Source organism: Tachyglossus aculeatus, chromosome X2, assembly GCF_015852505.1.
Source record: "Tachyglossus aculeatus isolate mTacAcu1 chromosome X2, mTacAcu1.pri, whole genome shotgun sequence".
NCBI lineage: Eukaryota > Metazoa > Chordata > Mammalia > Monotremata > Tachyglossidae > Tachyglossus > Tachyglossus aculeatus.
The window spans coordinates 9,949,137-9,973,374 of NC_052100.1; the positions used below are offsets into that span (position 1 = coordinate 9,949,137).

Consider the following 24,238-nt stretch of genomic DNA (forward strand, 5'->3'; position numbering starts at 1 on the left):
GTGGTGGTGGCAGGGACCAAAGGGGGCTTGCTCAGAAGGGAGGGAGGAGGGGGCTCTGCGGAAAAAACAACTCTGTAAACCTGCCCCATTCCTTGCAAAAGATGAAATCCCCCGGAGGTTTGGGACCTTGGACTTATCCGGACAACCAAACCTTCTGCCAAAGTCACCCACTGGACTCCTTCCAAGCCGGGGAAGGCACTGGAGCAGGGGGTAGTAGGCAGTCCAATAGGCCACTATCAATCAGTGGTACTCAGTGCTTACTATGTGCACAACACTGTAGTAAGCGCCAGGGAAAGTACAAGTGTCTTTATTAAAGAATGAAACATAATACCTGGAAAGTAATCCTCCACTATACTCTGCACTGATCATTCGAATATTCTCCAAAGCATTCCAGTAGTCCTAGTAAGTCTATCTATATAGTGTCCACTTAGGGTGACTAGAGCAACAAAAATGAGGTGTCTAGCGCTTAGTACAGTGTGCGGCACATAGTAAGCGCTTAACAAATACCATAACTGCTATTATTATGAACGGGCTGGAAAATGGGTTCTTTGGAAAAAGAAGAAATAATTTGATCTTAGCTTGATGAGATGGCTAAAAGATGGCAACTACTGTCTTCAAATATATTAAGGATTTTAATGAGGATGCTAAACAAACTCTTCCGTGTCCACAAAGGATCAAAGGAAAATAGGCTTTTTTTTTTTTTGCGGGAGGGAGAGGGCGTTTCAGCTGGGTTCAAACAGAACTCCTTTAATCTTCCCCATATCTTCATCTCGGCCCCCGATATCTCCAACCCAGACTCTTTGGAGGGGATGCACCGTGAAGAGAGGGGGGGTTTAAACTCCATCCTGTGAAGATTGACTACGAAGCCTCAGAGTCGGTGCACGTTTAGGGGAGGGGTTAGGAAACGTATCCGTAACGTATCGTCATCATCATCATCATCCTACATCCTTGAGGGCTCTGTGACGTAACAAGCACTGAACTAGGTGTTGGGGGAGAATATTCTGCGTGTCACCCGACGTAGTCCTCTTCTCCCTTCTCCTTTATCCTTTTCTGAAACTTTTTTAGAAGGGTGCCCCTGAGAAAGACGCGGTTTAAGCTTTCAGAATATCAACGAAAGAGTACAAAGCAGAGGATAGAAGCCAGCTACCTCAGGCTGCTTCAAAGAAAGATGGCGATTACAAACAGAGGAGGGAGAAGGGTGAACAAAAGAGGACGAGTAAGAACCGAAAGCCCGTGGATTCCGTGATCCTGGGGGCGCTTCCTAGTCCTCTTGTTCTCTCACGTCTTTCCCACTCCTCCCATTCTTGGTCTCGCTCTTCCTTTTGCTCTTGCTCTCACGTCTTTCTCACTCTCCCCATTCTTGCTATTGCTCTCCATTTTGCTCTTGTTCTTGTTCTCCCACTTCTTTCTCACTCTCCCCATTCTTGCACCTGCTCTTCCTTTTGCTCTTGCTCTCCCTATTGCTCTTGCTCTTTCACGTCTTTTTCACTCTTTTTTCCCATTCTTGCTCTTGCTCACATCTTTCGCACTCTCCCCATTCTTGCACTTGTTCTTCCTTTTGCTTTTACCTTTGCTCATGCTCACGTCTTTCTCACTCTCCCCATTCTTGTTCTTCCTTTTGCTCTTGCTCTCTCATGTCTTTCCCACTCTCCCCATTCTTGCTCTTGCTTTTCCTTTTGCTCTTGCTCTTTCACATCTTTCTTACTCTCCCAATTCTTGCTCTTGTTCTCCCTTTTGCTCTTACTCTTGCTCTCTCACATCCTTCTCACTCTCCACATTCTTGCTCTTCCTTTTGCTCTTGCTGTCTTTCCCACTCTCCCCATTCTTGAGCTTGCTCTTTCACATCTTTCTTACTCTCCCAATTCTTGCTCTTGCTGTCCCTTTTGCTGTTACTCTTGCTTTCTCACTTCTGTCCCACTCTCCCCATTCTTGCTCTTGCACTTCCTTTTGCTCTTGCCCTCTCATGTCTTTCTCACTCCCCCAATTCTGGGTCTTGTTCTTCCTTTTGCTCTTGCTCTCTTATGTCTTTCTCACTCTCCCAATTCTTGGTCTTGTTCTTCCATTTGCTCTTGCTCTCCCTTTTGCTCTTGCCCTCTCACGTCTCTCTCTCCCATTTTCTTGAGTACATGATGTGTGAAAGGAAAGTACCTGATCTCTCGCAGAGCAACTTCAAGAGGATTGAACAAAAGAATGGGAGAATGAGTTGGGGAGGAATAGTTGGAGACAATTTGTACTTCATAACTTGTACCTTTTTTTCTTTGTAGTTAAAGTCAGAATCAGGGATGTCAGCTGCCCCACTGTTGGCAGTGGGGACTTCCCTCCTGGCTAGTTAAGGCCAGGGAGGTGACAAGTTGAATTTTTTTTGGGGGGGGGCACAGAATTAGGGGTGTCTCTGGGAATTACAAATGGGATGTGAAGCTGGGGGAGTAAAGGGGACTGAATCATTAGGGTCCACCAACCTATTTGGGGTAAACCCCAGAATCTATGGCTACCCTTTTCTTTAGTGCTGAGGGCACAGGACTAGCCTAAGGGAATTGGTGGAACCTGGGCCTCCAAGGTTTTCTGCTAGCCTGGAGCTCTAGTATCTCTCGGCTGCTACCAGACCTCACTGGGTCTTTTTTCATGGATGTGCAGAAAACCGTAAACATATCCCGTGGACTTCTATACCCATGTTGGTGTAAAATACTGAAGAACAAAGCTTTTGACTGGACTACCAATGAGCTGCTCGCCACTTGTGAAGTAGTAAATGTGACCACCTTCTCCAAGGAGAAAAGGGTAAGCCTGGGTTTATACTTCATATTATCCTTCTTTTCAATATCCCTGATGAAAAGGCAGGTAGGGATTCCTGCTCTCCACTGGACAGAGGGAAAATGAGACACAGATAGGAAAAGGGATAGGTCACACAGTGAAGCAAAGCTAGGGCTAGAACCCAGGTGTTCTAGCCCCCAAACCTCACTCCCCCCTTCCCCAAGTCCTTTGCCCAGATAACCCATTTCTTTCAAGCCAGTATAATAGGAGGGATTACTACCCCCATCACCTAATTCGTGGGTCCCTCTCCCTGCAGCAAGATCCTGCCCAGCTTGGCCCCTGATTCAATACCTCACATTGTTGACTCAAACCCTCACAGGTTTGGTATTAAGTCCAGTGACCTGCCTTCTTTCTCCCTTTACAATCTGGACTCGCCAAGGTTGGCTGACCCCAGGGTCTAGACAAAGAGCCTGTTTTTCTACTGGGGGAAGGTGCAAGGGAAGAAATGGGGACAGGGAAATTGTTAGTGCAGTAGCTACCCTCAAGCGCTTAGTACAGTGCTCTGCACACAGTAAGCGCTCAATAAATACAATTGAATGAATGAATACCCTCAACCCCACAGCACTTCTGTATATATCCATAATTTATTTGATGGTCTCTCTCTCCTTCTAGACTGTATGATCGTTTTATTGTAGTCTCCCAAGTGCTTAGTATAGTGCTCTGCCCACAGTAAGCACTCAGTAAATACCATTGATTGATTGATAATTGATTGGCTGTGGGGTTAAGACTTTCGAGAGCTGGAGGATTCTGGGAGGGAGGAAGGGGGAGAGGGGAGAACTGCTGCTTTCTTCCTCCTAGGTGATAGAAAATCACTCTGCTTGCCGTTCAGCCCCGGTCTTTACCAAGCAGAAGAATCAAAAGGTAATACGTTCCCCTTGTGCCCACTTCCTCTACTTTCTCCTGACTACACCCTTCCTGTCAGCATTTTATATGAGCTGAAAAATTGGGGAGAATACAAGGGCATTTTTAGGGTATCTGGAATTGGCAGGAAGCTTAGGGCTCACTTCTGTGGTGGGCACTGTCCCACAAGTTGGGCTGGCTGTTGGGATTTGTAGCCCCAGAAGCTCTCACGTCTGTCTAAAAGCACTAGTTAGGCATTGCAGTGCCACAGTTGCAGCTTCATGGCTCCTCTAGCCCAAAGTGGGGCAAAGGGGTAGGGAAGACATGGGTGAATTCTTCTGCCCTGAACATCCATCCCATGGGCTCAAGCCTGGGGGCTCGAGACTTGGAGGCTGATTCACCCACACCCAACTGGAAACCCCCAAAGGGGCGGGAAATGGGCTTGTGTGTTGTGTGGAAGTGTCTGTCCCCAGTGCAGATACTGGAGGGAAGAAATGTCATCCCAACTTTCAGCGATGTCCATCGCATCCAGCTGGATGAACAGCTGTTTCTACACACATCCTTCTATGTTGAAGATCAACAGGCCTTCAAGAAGGTGAAGTGGATAAGGGAGGCATTGCTTCTCCCTGATCCTCGCAGGCATGGGGAAGGAGGTCTCGGGAGGAAGGTGGCCGGGGGTGGTGGTGGTAAAATTCTTCCTCCAAGGAGGGTTGAGGGGGAGCATGGGATTTAGCCACTGGAGGGAAATGGAGGACGGAGAATAATGCCTCCAGGCTCCCAGCTCCCATAACACACTGACCCTCAGAATTTTGTCTGTGCTCAGAAAATGGAGTTGCTAACATTGAGAAACTTTGGGGACATGGAGCATCTATCCAGCTATACTGGGAAAGAACTGGACAAACAGAACAAGTGAGTTTGGTGGCAGGAATTGAAACTGAGGCTTCAGGATATCCCCAGACCCCACACTCCCTTTAGTGGATGTGGCAGAATAGCAATGGCCTGAGACCCAGGACTCCTGGACCCTGATTCCAGATTTGCTCTCTGATTTTGGGATAATTTCCTCCCTCTAGATTATTCCCTCCCTAATTCATGAATGCATTAATTGTGGTACTTATTAGGTACTTCCTATGTGCCAAGCACTGGGGTAGAGTCCCTACAGCAGCGATCATGAGGGTGGAGGTGGAAAGCTTCTTTTCGGGACCCCGGAGCTTTCAGTGTAGCCCCAGAAGTAATCGGGCAAGGGCTTGGTTTACAGAACCCTGGATACCCTTTTCCAAGTGATGCATTACACCCAGCCTTATCCACACAAGATTTTGAAGAAAATATTCAAGATGTGCCACCTAACCAGGGGTAAGAGACTTCCCTGGGCAGGGTGGGGAAGTGTGTTTTGGGGGTTGGGTGGGTGCCTAGGCCCCTGACTTCTCTACATATTCCTTACCAAATTGGCTGCCCCAGGAACCAGGGGAAAAGGAGCTATGGGGAGGTACTTTGGTGAAGTGGGTGGCAGAGAAGCACAGATGCCTCCTTTCTGCTCTATCCACACAAGTATGACAGGCCAGAACTGGTACAGGATCCTTCTGCTCAGCTCTGGACCCAGCATTCTAAAATGGCTGGAGTGGGACAGTTTTGGTGGCTGCCTTTTTAACAGGATTTTGAGAAACTCAGTCAGGTCCAGAGAAAAACAACAAAAATGATTAAAGGGCTAGAGGCAGGGTTAAAGGAAATGGGGGTGGTTAGAAAAAGGGAAGTCTGAGGGGTAACAATCCCTGTCTTAACATCTATGAAAGGTATTTTTATGGGGAGGATCCCAGCCTGCTGTTCTCCACTTTCCACAGAGGACCAAATGAGGAAAGGTGCTTAAAATGTCAGCAGGAACAATTTCAGTTGGGCAGAAGGAAAAGCTTCTTGACTATCAGGGCCCTGGAACTAGTTACCAAGAGGGGTTGGGGAGTCTCCAGTTTTGAAGAGCTATGACAGGATGGACACCCCTCTGCCGTAATGGGTTAATTATTCACCTGCCTCAAGGTCCCTTTCAGCTGAATGACCCTAGGGAGTGGGTGAGGGAAGGTAGATGAGGGGGAGGTCAGGAATCAACCCAATTTAGCTCAATATTCTATTTCTTCTGTTCCCCAGACCGATGCCAGCTGTATGCCTTCCTTGTAGTGCTTACCATCGTCCTGGGACTCATCTTCTTGTCCTTTTAATTGCCTTTCCCCATAGTTCCCTCCGATTCCCCATCCCACTTCTTGCCTGGCAAGGCCATCGGGTGAGGACTATTTCTAGGGGAATGGACACCGACTTACGTGGTCTCACCTGTTCCCCAATTACACTTTATAAAGACGAATGGGAAGAAGAGAAGTAATAAACTACCTGCCAGCCTATACAGTTCAACTAACCAAACCTGAGTCAACCTTGTTTCTTTCTCTATCTTCTCAGCCCAGTTCTCGATTGTGGGAAAGTAGCCCTGCTTTTCAATATGGAAAGCTTAAGGGCAGTGAGGAAAACAGGGCTTCTAAAATAGATGGTGGGCTAAAAACCAAGGGATCAGAGTTTAGGCACGTCTCGGTCTTGGTTCCTGATAATGGAGTGGCAGGTTGAGAATACCAGATGAGCTACAGTCCTGAGTCTTCAGGCCAGAGAATCTCTGTAGAGGAACTGATTCTAGGGCTAGTGGTCTGCATACTGTCATCCCTGCCAGTCAAGTTCCCCCTGGGCCATAGAGTGCAGTGAGCATGTAGATGGGCATAAAACAAAGGACTTTTTTTTTTAATGTGCAGGACCCATTTACTGTTGAAGTTACCACAGTATAGCGTCAATGTGTGCCATAACCCAACAGACAGCTACTGGGATTCTCACCCTCCACATTAGCCAGTTTTGGGGTTTGTTTTTTTTTTCAGAATGCCTTGAGTCTGTCCACCTCACAAAACACCTTAGGTGGCTCTTCAGTCAGAAACCTTCAACCGCCAATGGCACGGCTCCAACAGGCATTCCCCTTGTTTGCAGAGCTGGAGGTCTCCTGATTTTTGCCACGGCTGCAAGAACCGAGCCAGGCCACTGTGGTCCTTGTGGCTGCAGTAGTCCTGGTGGGAAAGGGGCCAACCTGGCCGTGAAATGAGTACATATTGTAGGTTTAAAATAAAAGATCAATTCAAACATGGAGCTGGGGTATAAAGGTGTTAGAGGATTCAGATTCTAGGGGGAAGGTTTAAAGTGGGGGGAGGTGGAGCAGGAGAGGCCAGAAAAGAGGATAGGGTCACCTGATAGCCAGGTGGAGTCACCATCCATCCACCTTACCTCCCACGAAGCTAGTGTCATCAGGGAGGCGAGTTCAAAGCTGAAACCGATGTATTGTAAAGAGGAAACGGAGTGTAAGTTTAGAAGCATAAGTGCCGTTCCCCGGGTATAGGTCAAGGTGTGGCAAGAGCCAGGTAGGTGGCAAACCAAAGTTCTTCAGGGTCTCGGTTGTGTGCCCCCTTCCTCTGACCCTGGGTGGTACTTCAGCCAGGCTGTGACTGCCCCCCCCCACACCCACCAAGTCTTATCACACACCCGCTTAGGCAGCCCTGTACCATTGCTGTCAGCCTATTCTGTGCCCATGGCAGACAAAAGAAAGCCAGGTGCTGCCCAGGTACTCAATCCTTAAAGACACCCAAGTTTACAAATGGAAACCCAAACTTTAAAAATTGAATAAAAACTCATCTCTTGCTTTTGGGGCTCATTTTGGCTGGAGGTTGGAGGGTTGGGAACTCATCATCCTCCGCTTGTCCTTGTGCTGGCAGCTTTGGTACTGGACACCAGATCAATCAATAGTATTTATTGAGCACTTAACTCTGTGCAAAAGCACTGTAGTGAGCCTAGATAACTCATTCCTTGCTCCTCGATTTAGGGTACAAGGAGAGGGCAGGGTCTTTCTCTCAAGCTCCCACATTAGGGATTGGGCCACATTCACCCAAATCAACTGCAATGCTACTCCAGCCAGAAATAGGCAGCTTTGTCTCTCTGTCACTGCCTTCTGCTTTAGCTAGGTTCCCGAACCAGGTGAAGGGTGGTGGTGGGAGTCACTGCAGCACCATGCTCACTCATCAGTCTCCCCCGACCCTGCCCATCTTCCCACCAGGAAATAAGCAACCTCAAGCCCACACTCTTACAAACCTTTTTTGTGTTTTATTATCATCATCATCATCATCATTATTATTATTAACAACATTTCTGAGTTCTCTTTACAGTAGTTAATGTGCAAGTCTCATTACTAGGGTCACAGGGCAAAGGGACTTTAGATTTTTGTGGGGATTTTCTGTATTTCACAAGAAGTTGTTGGCACTTCACACAGAACAAATACTGGCATTACCAGGGGCTCATAGCCGAGGACCAGGGAGTACAAGGCTGAGGGGGGTGGGAGGTGGGCTTTTTTCCTTTTTTTTTTTTTTTTTAAAAAAAGTGTTCATTCTTTGTTTTTCATTTCCAGGAGAGGTGGGGGCGAGGGAGAGGGGAGGGAGTGGGGTTTGCTAGTCCTTGGAGAAGCTGCTGCAGCATCAGCCGAAAGCACCCGTAGCGGGATCCATGCAGCGTGGCAGAGTAACAGTGGCACTTTGGGGCGTGCTGGGAGGTGGGGGGTTCATAGGAAGTGGGGGGAAGGTTTGAGAGAAGTAAAGAAAGTGACGGTAGAAAGCAGACCGGCATGGAGGACCACAGAAGGGAGGTGAGGCATTTGCTTCCTCCCACCCCACAGACTCTCCCACTGAAGGAGATGGAGCCATAGCACAAGCACCTGAATGAAAATCTTGTTTGCCAGGGAGATAATACTCTCTAGGAAAGAGGGAAGCGGTGTCAGTCAGGGCCGGCTCCACTTCCTCTAAGGCACAACCCTATTGTCTTTGGCTCTCCTACTTTACATTGTGGTGAGCTGCCCCATCACCCCCCTCCCTATTCCCACCCCTCCCCACCCCGGGTTACTGACTAAAACCACAGATACTAGAGTACACCTCCAGGAAGCACCAGGCAAACCCTGAGGGCTTCATTTTCTAGTCTGCAGGCCCCAAAGCTGTCTTGCTGCTTCCGGTATTGCTGACAAGCTGCCCTGGGTACCTCCCACCCACCGACCTCTACCGTATTCCAACACTCCTGCACAGAGGTCTTCCCTTCCCATTCTTGGCCTCTGGCCTAAAGGTTAACACATGGGATGAGAAGGTTGGAAAGGGAGGCCTGATAAGGGGGAGGGAAGAGGACCCAGCCCTCAAAGAGGGACGTGCTGCAGGGCTGGGACACCCCTTCTTCCCTGGGCACCGCAAAGAGGTTAACATCTGACCTGGGCTGCTAGCCAAGAGAGCAGGAGCCCTAGCTGCTTGGCACAGAGGAGGCAGGGTAGATTTGAGGGATGGGGTGTACAGAAGACTTACATTAATACTGACATGTGGTGGGAGGAAGAGAGCACAAGAGAGCAGGGTGCCACCACATCTACAAGGGAGTGAGGAAAGTGAAAAAGGAGGACTTGGAAGGAGGGAGGAGAATAGAAACAATCTTGTCTTTTTTCCTTAACTCACAGCCCATTTCTACCTTCCTTGCTGCTGATGGACACCAAGGTCAGTTGGGCAGGACCCCCATGGCAATGGGGGAACCTTACCTCCACCCCTGGGGATGGACTCACTGAAAAAAAGGGGAGGTAACAGGATTTGCTGTTACGGGAACCCCCTGCATGTGCGTCGCCCATCCACCCCCCACCCCCACCAGGGGTGGGATTGGTTAGTGTGAAGTGAAAAGGTATGGAGAACGACCTTAGCATAACAGAGAAATCTTTGAAAGATCCTGGATTCAGCCTCCCTCCTGTTTCCCAGTTCCAGATAAGCTTTGTCCTTCACTGTTCCTCAAGAGCTGTACAAGCTCTGATATGCTCTGATTTACCACCCTTCTCCCCTCCCATTTCATGGCTCTCAGAGTCTTAATAGCTTGTGCCGTTTGGCGCGGCGGGGGGTGGGGTGGGGCAGTGCATACCACCCAGCTCCTCAGCCCCCTCTTTGGATAAGAGGGGTTCCTAGTGGATGCAGGGACCCCTACGAGCCACCATCCCTGCCCAACCCCTAGTGCCAAGGGGGTGGGGGTGGGGGGGGTAAAGAGAAGGTCCTAACCACTTAGCTTAACTGGGGCTACTTGAAAGAGCAGAGTTAAAGTGAATATGGGGAGCTGGTTTTAGGAGACTGAGATGCCCTCTCCAGGAGATTAAGCAGGGTCAAAAGGCGAGAGAGAGAGAGAGAGAGAGAGGAAGGATGACCCTGGGGAGAGGGAGAGGATAGAGGATATTCCACTCACTCACTTCCACCACTCTGACCCTTTGGACAGAGATCAACTGTCCAGAGGAAGTTTCCAAACTGGACCCTGGCTCCCCCATGCCCTTTTAAGCCATTAGAGCCTTGCATGCTACTAGCCCTCTGTCCCCAGGAGAGGCTTACCACCACCCCCCTCCCAATCTCCCCAAGCATGCAGGGATAGCTCCATGAGGAGAATTAAGATGGGAGGAGGGCAATCCCTGAGGATGAGAACCCCCTAAAGAGACAAGGCATTGTGTTCTGGGGCTAGGCAGACACATCCAGCATATGTGTGTGTTGAGTGTGTTGTGGGGGGGGGGGGGGGGAGTGATTGAATAAGGTGCTTGTGCCTTAGATGATTTCACACTCTTCATCCTAAGATGTAGCTTTGGGAACGGAAAGGGATTGGGGGTGTGTGAAAATCAAGGAATAAGGTGCAAAATGAATGAATCTGAGGCCTTCCTGAGCAGATCAAGGAAGTGCACCAGGACACAGTGGGCCCGGCCTACGGGCATCAAGGGCCAGGGGTGGGGAAAACTTCTGCCTCAGGCTGAGTTGTCCCCGGTCTCTGTTGGTCATTGGAAGGGAAGGAGAGAGACATGGAAATGCTGTTCCACTCAGCCTCATTGGCCCCAGAAAAGTGGAGTGTGACATGGGAAAGGAGCAGATGTGGGAAGACCACACCAAGGCAGTCGGGTTTTCCTGGAATTGGGAAAGGACTCAGACCGGAGGAACATAGTGAAGGGCAGAGATTTAAGTAAGGTCAAGGTCAGAACTCCCCCCACTAGGTGAAACCTGGCAGGAGAATGCAGTGACTCAATAATGACTGGCTAAATTGAGAAAACAGTCTAATGTTTGGGGCTCTCCTTAGGGTCATGAGCGAGGGAAGGATGAAAAGCCACAAAAGGGAATAGAGGGGTGCTCCTAGGGAGCAGGTGGGCGATCCTTGGTGGCTCCACCCCATTCCCTTTCCCAAGATCGTTCTCTTGGAAATTCTACAGGAATACAGACCTAGGGGAGTGCATGGGGCAACGTCGCCCCCTGGTGGCCATTTGCATAACCCCAGGGCACCTCCCACTCACCTAGCAAACCCCTAGCGCCGGTCCTCCTAACCAACCCCACCCAAGAACTTCCATCCACACGGGTTCCCCTTAGAACGTTTCCCTCCATCCTGAACCCATCACTCACCTTGCCAAACCCACCCCAGGCAAGGTCATTAGATCCAGTGCAGCTGCAGATTTGGGGTTTTATTCTGGGGTTACGGGCTGCCCCATCTCCCTCTGAGACTCACTGTCTTAGGACAGACGGATGCCAGAACTACAGCCACTCACCTGTTCTTTCCCCTACCTCTTCCCCCCAAAGCCTGTTGGCTGCCAGTTTTCTCTGCTCCACAATCCCACTACAGGAACATGGTTCCTCTGGCCAGTGGCAGGCAGTTAGTTGTTCCTTCCCAAGAGAACCCCAGACCCTGCATTCCCAGTTTACAGAGGACTGATCTTCCAGTCCCCACCAAAATCTCAAACCCCATGTTGGGGCCAGTCAGCCCAGCCATGTGGGTGGCACTCCAGGCTCTGCTGGCTCAGGCAGTTGGCCCAGGGCGGGGCCTTCTCTCCCAGCCAAGCTGGTTCACTCAGGTGGGTGGCAGGGCCAGGAAGCACTAGGGCAGTAGCTGGGTTCTCCAGGCCTCCTAATAAAAACCACAGAAAGATAAGCTAGAGCTCAGGCTGGGACAAGACAACCATGATCCCTGCCCAATCAACGGCATCTATGGAGTGGCTAACCAAGTGCAGCGCTAAGCCCTGCCCCCTCTGCTCTTTGCCTCCCTCTGGTTAAGGTGTTGAGTGGTCCCAACAAATGCTGCAATGATGGTACCCCCAATGAGGGACTCGAGAGAGTCCCCAGGGTCCACAGGCCCAATGGTACATGCATGACACCACAAACACATGATCCACCCCTCCACCTTGCCGAGCAGTGAGGTGGGGGTTCGTTGAGGGGTCAGGCCAGGAATATCTGGCCACACCCAGATTTTCAGCTCATCTGCCAAGGTGGCCATTGCCCGGGGGCCCAGGAGGAAGAGCATACCGATGGAAGACATGCATGGTCTTTGAGAGGCGACTGATTGTTCCCCTGCTCTACTTGGGTCCTAAAGGGAGAACCTGGGCTCTCCACCACCCCACACATATCTCAAGGCAACTCAGGAACCTGAACAAGAGCTGGGATGCAAGGAGCTGAGCAATGATTATGATTATTAATATGCCAAGCACGTAGTAAGCACTAGGGAGGATACACAATAACCAGGCCGGACACAGTCCCTGCCCCACAGGCTAAGTAGGAGGGAGATCAGGTATGGAATTCCTATTTTAGGGATGGAGAATCTGAGGCCCAGAGAAGTGACACAGCAGGCAAGTGACACATCCAGAATTAGAACTCAGGTCCTCTGGCTCCCAGGCCCGGGCTCTTTACTAGGCCACGCTACTTGGCAGTTGGTGCAGTGGAACGAGTCTCAATCAGGGAGGTAGAGGACCCAGATTCTAGTCCTGGCCTGCTGGGGGACTTTGGGCAAGTCACTTGGCTTCTTCACACCTCAGGTACCCTTATCTGCAAAATGGAATAATAATCCCTGCCTTTCCCTATCTCAACAGGGACGATGCAAGGACAGGGTGGAAAGAAAAGTGCTGTTTAAAATCAAGGTTAATTTTTCCACCGACGGTGAGTCCCACGGGGGACAGGGACTGTGTTTCTGGATGATGATCGTGTATCTATCCCAGCGCTCAGCAGATAGTACATGCTGAAAAAATACCACAGGTATTATTATATAAGCAGGGAGCCTGATACAAAAACAGTTACTGGAACGGGCAGCCCAGAGTTGAGTAGAAAGGTAAAACTACCCCTTGCCAGGGCACGCTACTGGAAGTGGGCGGGGGGGCAGGGAGCGGTGATGAATGAAAAGGAGAGAGGAAAGCCTCAGGTTTAAATCCCTTCCTGGGTGAGGCCCTTTGACTCAGAGGGGCTTGGGAAACTGCTTTCTATGCAAAGATTCCCCTGCAAGGCATGAAGGAGGGTGGGAGAACAGGGCAGGCAGAAGGGGTAACTACCTGGTTGAGAGGAGGCATTGTTGGCACCCCAAATATAAGCGCAGGAAGCATGGGGCTGTTATGTGTCAGCTGCGCCAAAGACTGATCCAGTTGGCTCTGTGGGGAGAGCACGGTGGAGAGAATTGGGCAAGAGGTGGTACAAGGACTTGGCCCTCTCTCATGAGGCTCTAGTCCAGCAAACCAACAATGCTGCCCCACCCTACCCCCAACCCCTGCCCCCGGGCTCAGATGGCTCCCCAGAGCACACGAGAGGACCCGTACCCTCCCTGTCTGGGGCAGCCTACACCCAGGCCACCCTGCTCTCCTTTCCTGGACACCCTCCACTACAGGTGGGACTGTAGCACTGTCATGAGGAGACAAGTCCTGGTAGATGCCCATCAGGCCAAGGGCAGCAGGCAACATGCAAAGTGGCAGGAAGGGGAAGGACTGGACCCAAGGCAAGCTCCCTTGACCCCAGAGAAAACTGGAAACTCCGAGCCTCAGGAGAAGAGAGTGTGGCCCTTACTCCCAGGCCCCCACAGAACCCAGACGAGAGTCCTGCCTCTAAGGAAGTTTTGCCAACAGCTGCCTCTGACTACCATCTGGCCCAAAGGAAGCTCTCCCCGCTCACCACCCCACTGGTGGACCACATACATGCTCGGCAGTCCTAGACGTCAAAACTCGCAAAGCCCATTCTCAGCCGACCCATTCAATCTTCCCATCCTGGTTACATTTCCCATTTCACCAGTGAGGAAGCCAAATCACGTGGGGCTCACTTGGTGAGTCAGGGACCAGAACCCCTGCAGCCTAAAGGATGGGAGCTCTGGGAGCCCGAGAGGAGTGGGGTGATAGGTCCCTGGCAATCTAGCCTAGAGAGAGGGCCACCAAACCCAGTCGGATGAGGCCTCAGCAGCTTGGGCCCCCGCCGCCTCCGGCCCAGGTCCTCTACAGCCAGTGACCCCATTCCACATTCCAGGAAAACACACTAATGAGAAGCTGGAGCCAGGGCCAGGAATGTGCTTATAGGATGCCAGGCTCCATAGGAGAGGGAGCCTGAAGTTAGGGTAGGATAAGGCCGCCTGCTGCAAGGCAATGGAGATAGGAATGGTCTTTTGGGGCAGGGAATAAAGGCGGAATGAAGTCACCATACAAAAATCTGCATTTACAAGCTCCTTCTTGGGCTTCAGACCAGTGGTTCTCCAAAGAATACTTTTCCGGGTCTGCTACTACAGCCACAGCACTTTATGTGGCCGCACCTTGAACAACAAGTGGTTTAAAGGTGAAGGTATCTGGGCAAATAGGTCTTAATAAACCTAATAAACTACGTGAAAAAAGGAAATGGACAGAACCTTTATTATCTAGATTACTTGGTCGCAGGCCAAAACCACGTTATCTGGCAGATGCCCCTGAGAACCACTGCTCTAGGCAGGGGAGCAACAGCCATTCCCCACTCTCACCCCAAGTTCCCCTCAATTGCTGCCTCCCAATCAGCAGCTCATGCCCCACCAAAGTTGGTCAGCTACGAGGCCTTTCCAATCTTCTCCTCCAGCATAGGTGCGGCGCCTAAGTCCCTCTGTCTGACTGACCCCCAACAGCACCACTGGGGCTGCTATCCCTGCTTCATGAATTGCCCTCCCACCCACTCCCAGTGGCCTTCCTGTAGGCAAGTCCTGAGAGCCTGCAAGTAACTTAAGGCCCTCCGAGGGGGGGTGGGGGGCTGGGTTGACTTTCCTTTAACCGGGAGCGATGGGGAGGTTATGTGATGGCTGAGGAAATGGGTCTTCCCCAATTTCATGCTCCCTTTCCTTCCCCCAAATGACCCTGCCGCTAGGGCAATGCTGGGAAAAATGCAATCCTGTCCATTTGACTGCACCCCATGACAGGAGAATCTGAGGGAGGGGGCAAGGAGGAACCTTCCCTAACTTGATAGAATCCCTTTTGGGAGCTTTTAAGAACAGATATCCTCTGGGGTCTAGATTTTATGCACGTTTTAATTTGGGGAGAGGGAGAAGTATAGAAACAAAAATGGAATCATGAAGAGATGCCCTCTCAAATCTGTGTTCACATAAAATAGAAAACCACTTGATCATTTGTAAAAAGGAACTGGCGACAAATAAGATTAAAAATAACTGATCCCCACCCCCACCCCCGGAAAAAAAAAAAACTTCAAATCACAGACACATCCAGATTGGCTTTCTAGTGAGCTATGTCCTGATCCCAACCAAAGAATTACACCAGACACACAGCAGTCTTACAGCTTCAGCGACCAGCAATGTTCAAAATAAAGGAATGAGATGGAACAAGTTGTTAAAAAAATAAAATCTCCACAGCCCGCGAGTCGTGGATAGATGCAAATTAAAACTTCCAACAGCACAATGTACATTCCGAGTCAGGCCCTAGAGCCAGGCCAGGCTTAATTGTTATCCTCGGGGAGAACAACATCTGTACATCTGGCCAGGACCCCCCCGCCCTGAATTCTCCTCCTCCTCCTCCTCCCCTGGACCACTCTTCTCCTTCCTTGTTCACCCTGCCCAAGATCTGGGGGCCCCAGGAGAAACTGGAGGGATAGTGTTTGTGAGGGGGAAAACCAGAGAGACAGGGACCTTAAAATACATTAAGATTTGTTTGAAAAATAAAAGGAATATACTTCAATATTACACTTTCTTTTTTTTTAAAAAAGGCATTCCAAAAAGTATGTACACACAGGGGGAGTGGGGAATGAGTTGAGGACATGGGGCGGGACTGCCTGACCGACCAACCCCAGCCCTGCTGCAGGAGGGGAAGATGGGGATGAAGGCTCTCCAGCCCTCCAACACTGACCATCTGCACCCACCAATCAATGAGTACCAAGTGGACCCCACCTTTTTGCCCCCAAATAGTGTTTTGGTTTTTTGGTTGTTTGTTTTGTTAAAAATTCATTCAAGTCATTAGCCAGGTCTCTTCCCATCCGCCCCACCCCACCTATCCACTTCTCCCCAGTCTGTGTCCCAGCTCACTGTTGCGCACCTGCAGACAGGAAAAAAAGAGCTTTGCACCGAGCATGATTGAGGAATCTCACTAACTAGAAACAAGGATGCAATGCTTTCCTTCCCGCAATCCTAGCTTCCTCCTCACTTCCCAACTCAGGGCTTCTTCAGAGAAGGCTGAGGATGAACAGGCAAGAACCCAAACTGGAAAGCTCCATCATGCAAAAGCCACAGGGGGAAGGGCCAGGTAACAGTACCGGGGAGGACAGAGGAGCTGAGCAACTCCCACAAGAAGCCCCTGGATCCGGGTGGAGTGGAAAGGGAGCAACTGTTTCCGGGAAGGGCTTTGAGGGCACAAGGCACAGCTCTGACCCTGCTCCTTCCCAGGGTATGCTCCACCACAGCCACCCTTGCCTTGGGATGGATTTTACAAAAAATAATGTAAAAGGAGAGCCATGACAATCTCTCATTTGCTCTCCTTTTCCCAGGAGGTCAGCTGGTTCTGTCCTTTTCTTGTGTGGAGATAATTTCTATATCTATAGAGCTGGGTCCTCTCTCATCCATGAGAGAGAGAGAAAGAGAGAAAGAGAGAGAGAGAGAGAGCACGTGATCAAGCACAAGAGCAAGGGTGTCTTTAGAGTTTCGAACCTGCCGATGTAGTCTCTTTTTGCTTTTTTTCCCGCCTCCCTCACAGCCACCTTCAGCTCCAGACTAGGAAAGCTGAGAGGGAACAGAGGCAGAGTCGAGGGAGAAGATCAGGGGGATCAGGGAGCCCCACAGAGTGAAAGTGCTCTCCCAATTCACCTAACGAGGTGTCAACCTCGGTTTCTGACCTATCAGCTCTCTTTCACCCTGGGAAAGAGAGTTTGGAAGGAAAAAGAAGGGCTTAGGGCTGCTGTGTGGGAACTCGGTGATGGGAGGAAGGGGCGGGCACGGAAGACTCTAAAAAAATTAAAAAGAAAGTTAAAGACGGGTGACACTCGCCAAAGGGTAGCGTGAGATGGAAGAGTAGGGGAGCGGGGCCAGGCCGGGAGGGGGAGATTACTGGAGGCCTTCTGCAGAGGTGCCGGCGTCTCCGTCGTGGCTGCCCGTCTCGAAGCCATGCTCCACGCCCATGATATCCGGCTCCATCTCTCCAGTGTCGTTGATGAAAGTCGTATACGTGTCACCCTTGGCCATCATCAGTTTCAACTTGGGGATCCAGCTCTTGCGCACAACCCGACGGGCGTTGGTGCACATATCAGCCGCGATGGCATTCATCTCACTTTCCTTGAAGTTTGGGGCAAAGTTCTGGCAGTAGACTGGTGGAGTGGGAGGAAGGGAAGTGTTGAGTACCCAGGCCAGCTCTCTGCCTGGCCTCCCCACTCACTCAAGCCCCAGTCCCTTCAAAAAGGGGGGGTTGGGGGTCCCTTGGCAGAGAGAGGGGGAGCGCCTGGCCTAAGACCACACGGGCAGTCAGCAGGGAAAGGTTTTTCCCTCCAGTGGGGCTTTTCCCAGTGCCACAAAAGCCCCCTACCAGCCCCAGGACATTCCCTGCCCCCAACTACTTACACTTAACAGCATGCAGTACTCTGCTGTCCAAGGGCTTCCGGCTGGGGTCATTGGTGGAGGAGCGGATGCCAGTGCCACAGCTGTTGGCCAGGGTGTTCCTGGAAGGGTGGGTGTGGGAGGAGGGACAGAGGGAGGAACATCAGAAGCCTGAATTCCTGGGGCCTTAACCCCCAAGGTGTATGTGTTTGTGGGTAGGGGCTGGAGGGGGTGGGGAGGCTGAGAAACGGTCCCCGCCCAGGAGCTTGCTGGGCTCACCCAAGAGTCGGGTCTCAACCCCCTCCCCCGCCAAAGTGGGGTGCCCGGAAGCGAGAGGAGGATGACTGGGGAGAGACAGTTACGGGGAAGAGAAGGGAAAAGCCGACTCCTGCCGGGCCTCACCGATCGAAGAAGGATGCAAGGAGCCGCCGGAGTAACACTTTATGCCGTGTGCCTGCACTGACGTGACAATTCATGAGCTGGGCCCGGGTGATGTACACGTTGGTGCCTAGGAGGGGAGAGGAGCAGAATGAGCGGAGGCCAGTCCGCCCCCTCTGTTGACATCCCCCTCAGCGCACAGGGAATCAGGAGGGAGGCAGCTGGATTCGGGGTGGGGGACAGGGAAAGGAAGGGGCCCCAGCAATATGTGGTGGGGCAGTCTTGTCCCCTACAATGAGAAAGAAAGTGCCTGGGCCAGGCCTTTCCTCCTGGGTCTGCCTAAAGGGGTTCCTGAGGACCCCAGGGTGGCCAGTCATCCATCCATGCCACGCCAGGCCAGATATCTTCAAGCCCTTTCCCCTGGGACTTTCTCCCCATTAGACAAATGGAGAAACTGAAGCTCAGAGAAGGAAGAAAAGAGAGAAAGGGAGAGAGACTGTGTGTGTGTGTGTGTGTGTGTGTGTGCGCGCGCGCATGCGTGTGTGTGTCCACTGCAGGGTCACACCGCATCAACGTCAGCAGCAGCAGCTAAGACTACTGGCAACCAGCTCTCAATTACCCACAGCAATGGGAGCAGAGAGAATTTGGTTAGGTGAGAGCCAAAGAGAATCCAAAACTTTCTTTTGGCCTCAAGTTCCAACCTTCTCCCCGACTGGACTTTGAGCAGAACTGCTCCAGGAGCCAAACTGGCCGGTATAGCATTTCGCTTTCTTGCCCCTCCCCGGCCCACCCTCGGAGAGCCACAAGATGGCTCGAAGGCCGCGGGGCCTCAGGACGACGATCGACCAACTGAGTGATCAGTCCCGGAATAGTGGTTGGCTTAGCCAAGACAGAGGCCGAAAGGGAACTCAAAGAGTCTTGCCTCCCGGGCCCCAGGCCCTCCCCAAGGCCCAGAGGGCCCATCCCTAGGTCAGGCCTACCCCTACCTGTCACGAGCTCCAGTTTCTCAGCGGGGTCACCCTCGTCGTACAGCTTGGGGTGGCAGCGGTTGCCAATCTGGTTGATGAGCTCGGCCGGCAGCGAGGCCAAGTCCTGCCGCACTCGGATGCGGTTGCGGGACTCAGAGGCCACTTGCTCCGGCAGGGCCTCCACCTTCTCAGCTGGTGGGAGAGGGGGAAGGAGCAGGTGAGCAGCAGGGTGGGGGGAGCCTACACCAGGCTGAGGAAGGGGGGGGGGAGACGGAGCGCCCATTCCCACCAAAAATCCGGGCCAACGGGCCGAGACTTCCCCACTGGCCAGGCCAGTCTGGGGGAGACAGCTCAAGGTCCCCCCAACGAAGGCCCGGAAGACTCGGGTCTCCTACCTTCCAATAAGCTTCCTGCTAGCCCTGGCCATCTGGCTCCACTGGAAGCCCAGATCTCCAATCCGCCTCCACAGAGGCCCAGGGGCTCCTGGATTTGGGGCACCGTCAGCTGGTGACCCCTCCTCCTCACCCCATCCCTGGGGTAATGCTCACCTGTCTGGCCTACATTCATCATGCTGTACATGGTGTACATGTTGCATATCTGTCGGTACTGCTCATCAGAGCCCTCCTCCCCTGCGTCCTCCTCCTCATCCTCCTCGTTGTGGTAGGAGCTGGGGCTGTCACTGGTGTAGGCGCTGGATGTTCCAGGGCTGGTCCGGTCTGACGTGCTGGGCCCGCTCACCACGCCTGCCCCTCCCACCGCCCCCTGCTGCTGCTGCGGGGGTGGCGGCTGCTGCTGCGGTTGCTGCTGCGGTTGCTGCTGTTGTTGCTGCTGCTGCTGCTGCCGGTTCCCTCCCAGGTCCTGACTGGAGAACTTGGCTATTTTGCGGCTGCCGTTGCTGTTGCCGCCGCCGCCCTCCTTCTGGCCACTGTCCCACAGCCGCTTGGCCACCGGCGTGCACTGGACCGAGTCTGACTCCTGCTGTTCCGTCTTGACCCGGGACACCAGGGGCAGGGGAGTATTGCAGGCAGGCCAGGTGGAGGTCTGAGCCACTGGGCTCTGGGGCTCCGATGACGGCGTCTCCTCGGCGTGCAGCCCCTGCGAGTCACAGCTGGGTGAGCTCACCTTGAGAAAGAACTCGGTCCCCTTCTCCATGATCTCCTGGATCTGGAGGAAGCCGGCCGTGTACATGAGAAGAAACTGGTCCCCCACATTCATGCTCAGCCGCCCCGTGTAACAGAAACTGAGGATCTGCTGGAAGGACTGGGGCTGCACAGCGGCCGGCAGTTCCACCACTGCACTCTTACTGTTGTTGAAAAGGTCCCGGAAGTAGGAGCTGCTGGCAGCCAGCACGGCACGGTGGGCCTTGAAGGCATGGCCCTTCACCACCACCGACACATCACAGTAAAGGCCCTGCAGCCGCTGTTCATTGAGGCACTCGAGGATGCTGTTGCCAAAGTTGGGGATCTCCATCTGCAGGGTCTGAGCCATGGTGGCTGTGCTGTCTGCAGAGGGGCAGGGGGAGGGGGTTGTGGGAAAGAGAAAAGGAGAAAGGAAGAGTTCAAGTCGGGGGGGGGGGGGGGGGAGGAAGAGAGAGTGAAGAAAGCAGCCTTACAACCGGGATCCCCTGCCCTCCCTCCCTGCCACCCAGAGCCTCTGCTCCGCACGTCCCCCACGTCTGTGGGGCTGTGAGAAACTCAAGCTGCGGCAGCAGGAGGCCTTCACTGGTTTTTGAACACTGGGATGGCTCTGGTTGTGGCTGGACTCTGGATGATCTGGGCGGCGGTACGCCCCCTTTACTGCCAGATCTGTTGGGCTCAAGTCCTGCTCAAAGCCCTACTGAAATCACCTCTCCTCCAAGAAGCCTTCCCTGATTAACCTCTCCTCAGCCTATTCTCCCTCCCTTGTCACCTAGGCGCTTGGGTCTGTACCACTTAAGCACTTCCATACTCACCCCAACCCAACAGTACTTACGTACATCTCCTTGCACTCTGCCACTTTCCCTATTTTACCATCAGTCTTCCTTCCCCCACTAGACTGTAAGCTCCTTGAGGGCAGGGATCGCACCTACCAACTCTGTTGTACTGTACTCCCCGCCAATTGTCAGCTGTGTGACCTTGGGCAAGTCACTTCACTTCTCTGGGCCTCAGTTCCCTCATCTTTAAAATGGGGATTAAGACTGTGAGCCCCCAGTGGGACAACCTGATCACCTTGTAACCCCCCCAGTGCTTAGAACAGTGCTTTGCACATAGAAAGTGCTTAATGCCATTATTATTACTATTATTATTATAGTGCTCTGCACACAGTAATTACTCAAACACCACTGCTTGACTCTCAGTGTTGTCTCTGATATTGTTTTTGTGCTTCAATTGTTTTCAACTCTCCTGTGTCTGTCGCCAAACCCCTGCCCCTCTTAGTCTTTGATCGTGAGCCCCTGAAGGGTCAGGGACTGGTTTTAATTCTCTCCTGTGTTTTTTTCCCAGGGTTTACCATAGTGTCTTGCCCGGAGTTGATGCTGAATAAATACTATTACTTCTACTACATTTTGCCCATAGCCCCAGCCACCAGAGGCTACCTCAGCACTTTACATAAATTCTCTCACTTGTCCTCATGTTTGGGGAACCAAGACGAGAGGAAGGAACATCTCTCTCTGGGTTACAGGGAAGAAGGGCCCAGAGAGGGAAAAACTTGTTCCTGGACTCACACTGAGGCAGAGGTAAAGATGAGAACCAAAGAACCAGGCCTCTCAGCCCAGTATCCGTCCCATAGGCTTTACTGCCTCCTTCATCCAGTCTATCAATGCTATTTATTGAGCTCTTACCGAGAGCAGAGCACTGTACTAGGCACTTGCAAAAATACAATAGAGTCGGTAGATGCAATCCCTGCCCTCAAGGACCCGACATCATACCACCCTGAAAAGCAGGCAGGCCAGGAATTTTTCCCCACCCAGAGTCACAGACTAATGTACTGTGAGAGGAAAGAGACTAGAACCACTGCACTTGGAGGCAGGGGATGGCTAGGAAAGAGAGAAATTCATGAGGAATGTAGACAAAGGGAGATGATCCCAGCAAGCCACATGGAGCCCAGAGGTCTGGCAGCTGGAGAAAGTGGTTCAGGGAGAAGGGAAGAGATAAGGAGTCCCTCAGAACCCACATTCCTCCGGGAAAACCCAGGAGGAGATAGGAAGGATTGGGGATGGGGGTGGAGAGGATGGCTGGGGAACTCAGCCAAAGTCTTCTCCATCTCCCTGGCTTCTGCGTTGATGTTGCCACCAGGAGTGGGTTCCCATAGAAATCACGAAGAAATGATGGGGTACCTAACTGATGCCAAATAACAGATATCCATGACTCAGGAAATGGAAGCAAGTTGGGAGAGGACTTCAATGTCCCTTCTTCCTCAGACCTCATATTCTGGTTCAGCTGCTTTCTTCAGGCCATCTTCTGCCAGCTCCATCTAAGTAAGATGGGGCCCTGTCCTGACTGCCTTGATGGGAGGGGACCCTTCGTTTTCCAGGAGCAACTCTGGGATGAGCCAGAACCAGGTGATGGGGTAGGGAAGCTTGGTGCTATTGGTAGCTCCAATATGCTACCAAGGAGATTCAGTGTCCAGGGTTCCCATCCTGATTATAGGCTTGGAGGATCTAAGAAACAAAGTGCTGACACTTTTTGTGATCTTGGCCAAGCCAGAGGCTTAGGAGGTGGAAGGGAAAGAACTCCTGCCCCCCCCCACGCTGGCTGGAAACACTTGGCATGGGGTGCTGAAGAGAAGATGAGAATCAGCAGCATTTATCGAGCACCTGTGTCCAGAGCACTGTACTAGGTACTTGGGAGCATACCACAAAAGTAGAAAACACAACCTCTGCCCTAGAGGAGCTTGTGGGGAGACAGGCAGGCACAAGTAGAATGCACGCAATAGGGAAAACAGACACGACTGGGAACAGCATAAGAAAAAAATGCAATAAAATGGGCAGAATTAACCAATATACATATGAGTCCTTTGGGCAGATGATGGGGTGACCTGGGAAGGGAGGTGGGAGTTAGTTAGGGAAAGGATCCTGGAGGTATTTTGTAGAAGGGCTTTGAAGGTGGGGAGGGACACGATTTGGTGTATTAGGAAGGAGTAAAGTAAGGTTGGGAGGAGAGCTGTATCTCTGAATTAGACAGTGAGCCCGTTGTTGGGTAGCAATTGTCTCTATCTGTTGCTGAATTGTACTTTCCAAGCGCTTAGTACAGTGCTCTGCACACAGTAAGCGCTCAATAAATACGATTGAATGAATTCTTTCATTTTAAAAAGTCAATTAACTGGCCCAGGAACTGGAAAATGTTCCCGTTACCTTTGCGCACCCTTCTCCCCCAAATACTCCATGATTAAAATCAATTTGGGGGTGAGGGGGAAAGATCTTAGAGTTTCTCCTTGATCCACGCACAGGAGACTTCTGTTCAATCCCATTTCCCTTTACCTCTTCTCCCCCAACAATCAATGGTATTCAAGAGCTTACTGTGTGGGGAGCACTGTGCAAAGCACTTCAGGCAGAAACTCCTCACCCTCGACTTCAAGGCTCTCCATCACCTCGCCCCCTCCTACCTCACCTCCCTTCTCTCCTTCTACAGCCCAGCCCACACCCTCCGCACCTCTGCCGCTAATCTCCTCACCATGCCTCATTCTCGCCTGTCCTGCCGTCGACCCCCGGCCCACGTCATCCCCCTGGCCTGGAATGCCCTCCCTCCGCAGATCCGTCAAGCTAGCTCTCTTCCTCCCTTCAAGGCCCTACTGAGAGCTCACCTCCTCCAGGAGGCCTTCCCAGACTGAGCCCCTTCCATCCCTCCTTCCCCTCCCTACAGCACCTGTATATATGTATATATGTTTGTATGTATTTATTACTCTTATTTGTACATAGTTATTCTATTTATTTTATTTTGTTAATATGTTTTGTTTTGTTCTCTGTCTCCCCCTTCTAGACTGTGAGCCCGCTGTTGGGCAGGGACCGTCTCTATATGTTGCCAACTTGTACTTCCCAAGCGCTTAGTACAGTGCTCTGCACACAGTAAGCGCTCAATAACTACGATTGAATGAATGAATGAACGAACTTCCGGAGTGGGGAAGATAGGGAGGGGGCCAGAGAGAAAGGTCAAGGCCGCGGTTCCGGCAGGACCCAGCAACAGGGCCAACAGATGAGGTAAGCAGGGTTGATGGGAGAGAGTAGTGGGGGCTGGGGCACTCCTGTCTCCTGGAGTGAATTCAAAAGGCCCTTAAGGGAGGCTCCCAGGTAGGATGGCTATAACCTTCCTGCACAGCCAACCCAGATTGCACTGTTTTACCGAGCAAGGAGACGGAGGCCAGGGACTCGATCCAGGCTGAGCTGAAGAAGTGACAGGAGGCTT

The 24,238-nt window shown here is 51.9% G+C and overlaps 2 protein-coding genes across 3 annotated transcripts in view; one reads left to right on the forward strand and one right to left on the reverse strand.

Annotated features, from left to right (window-relative positions):
- Positions 1 to 1,018: 1,018 nt before the first annotated feature.
- Positions 1,019 to 6,031, forward strand: STX10 (syntaxin 10). The gene is made up of 7 exons (XM_038771447.1): positions 1,019 to 1,216; positions 2,635 to 2,775; positions 3,607 to 3,669; positions 4,127 to 4,243; positions 4,472 to 4,557; positions 4,904 to 4,998; positions 5,782 to 6,031. The coding sequence occupies exons 1-7, from the start codon at positions 1,169 to 1,171 to the stop codon at positions 5,850 to 5,852; spliced, it is 621 nt and encodes a 206-aa protein (XP_038627375.1). The 5' UTR covers positions 1,019 to 1,168; the 3' UTR covers positions 5,853 to 6,031.
- A 7,266-nt stretch (positions 6,032 to 13,297) lies between these two features.
- NACC1 (nucleus accumbens associated 1) overlaps positions 13,298 to 24,238 on the reverse strand; it is a 29,541-nt gene continuing 18,600 nt past the window's right edge. For both annotated transcript variants that reach the window (XM_038771522.1, XM_038771521.1), the window contains exons 2-6: positions 19,409 to 20,362; positions 18,879 to 19,052; positions 17,917 to 18,022; positions 17,539 to 17,636; positions 13,298 to 17,288 (exon numbers count right to left, since the gene is read on the reverse strand). In XM_038771522.1, coding sequence (XP_038627450.1) covers positions 17,029 to 17,288; positions 17,539 to 17,636; positions 17,917 to 18,022; positions 18,879 to 19,052; positions 19,409 to 20,348 — 1,578 coding nt within the window. In that variant the 5' untranslated portion in view covers positions 20,349 to 20,362 and the 3' untranslated portion in view covers positions 13,298 to 17,028. The remainder of the gene's footprint in view (positions 17,289 to 17,538; positions 17,637 to 17,916; positions 18,023 to 18,878; positions 19,053 to 19,408; positions 20,363 to 24,238) is intronic.

Coding starts and splice junctions, on each gene's coding strand:
- STX10 (XM_038771447.1), top strand. CDS start 1,169: ATGGCGATTACAAACAGAGGAGGGAGAAGGGTGAACAAAAGAGGACGA. Junction 1,217..2,634: donor GGGTGAACAAAAGAGGACGA/GTAAGAACCGAA, acceptor ATGGATGTGCAG/AAAACCGTAAACATATCCCG. Junction 2,776..3,606: donor CCTTCTCCAAGGAGAAAAGG/GTAAGCCTGGGT, acceptor TCTTCCTCCTAG/GTGATAGAAAATCACTCTGC.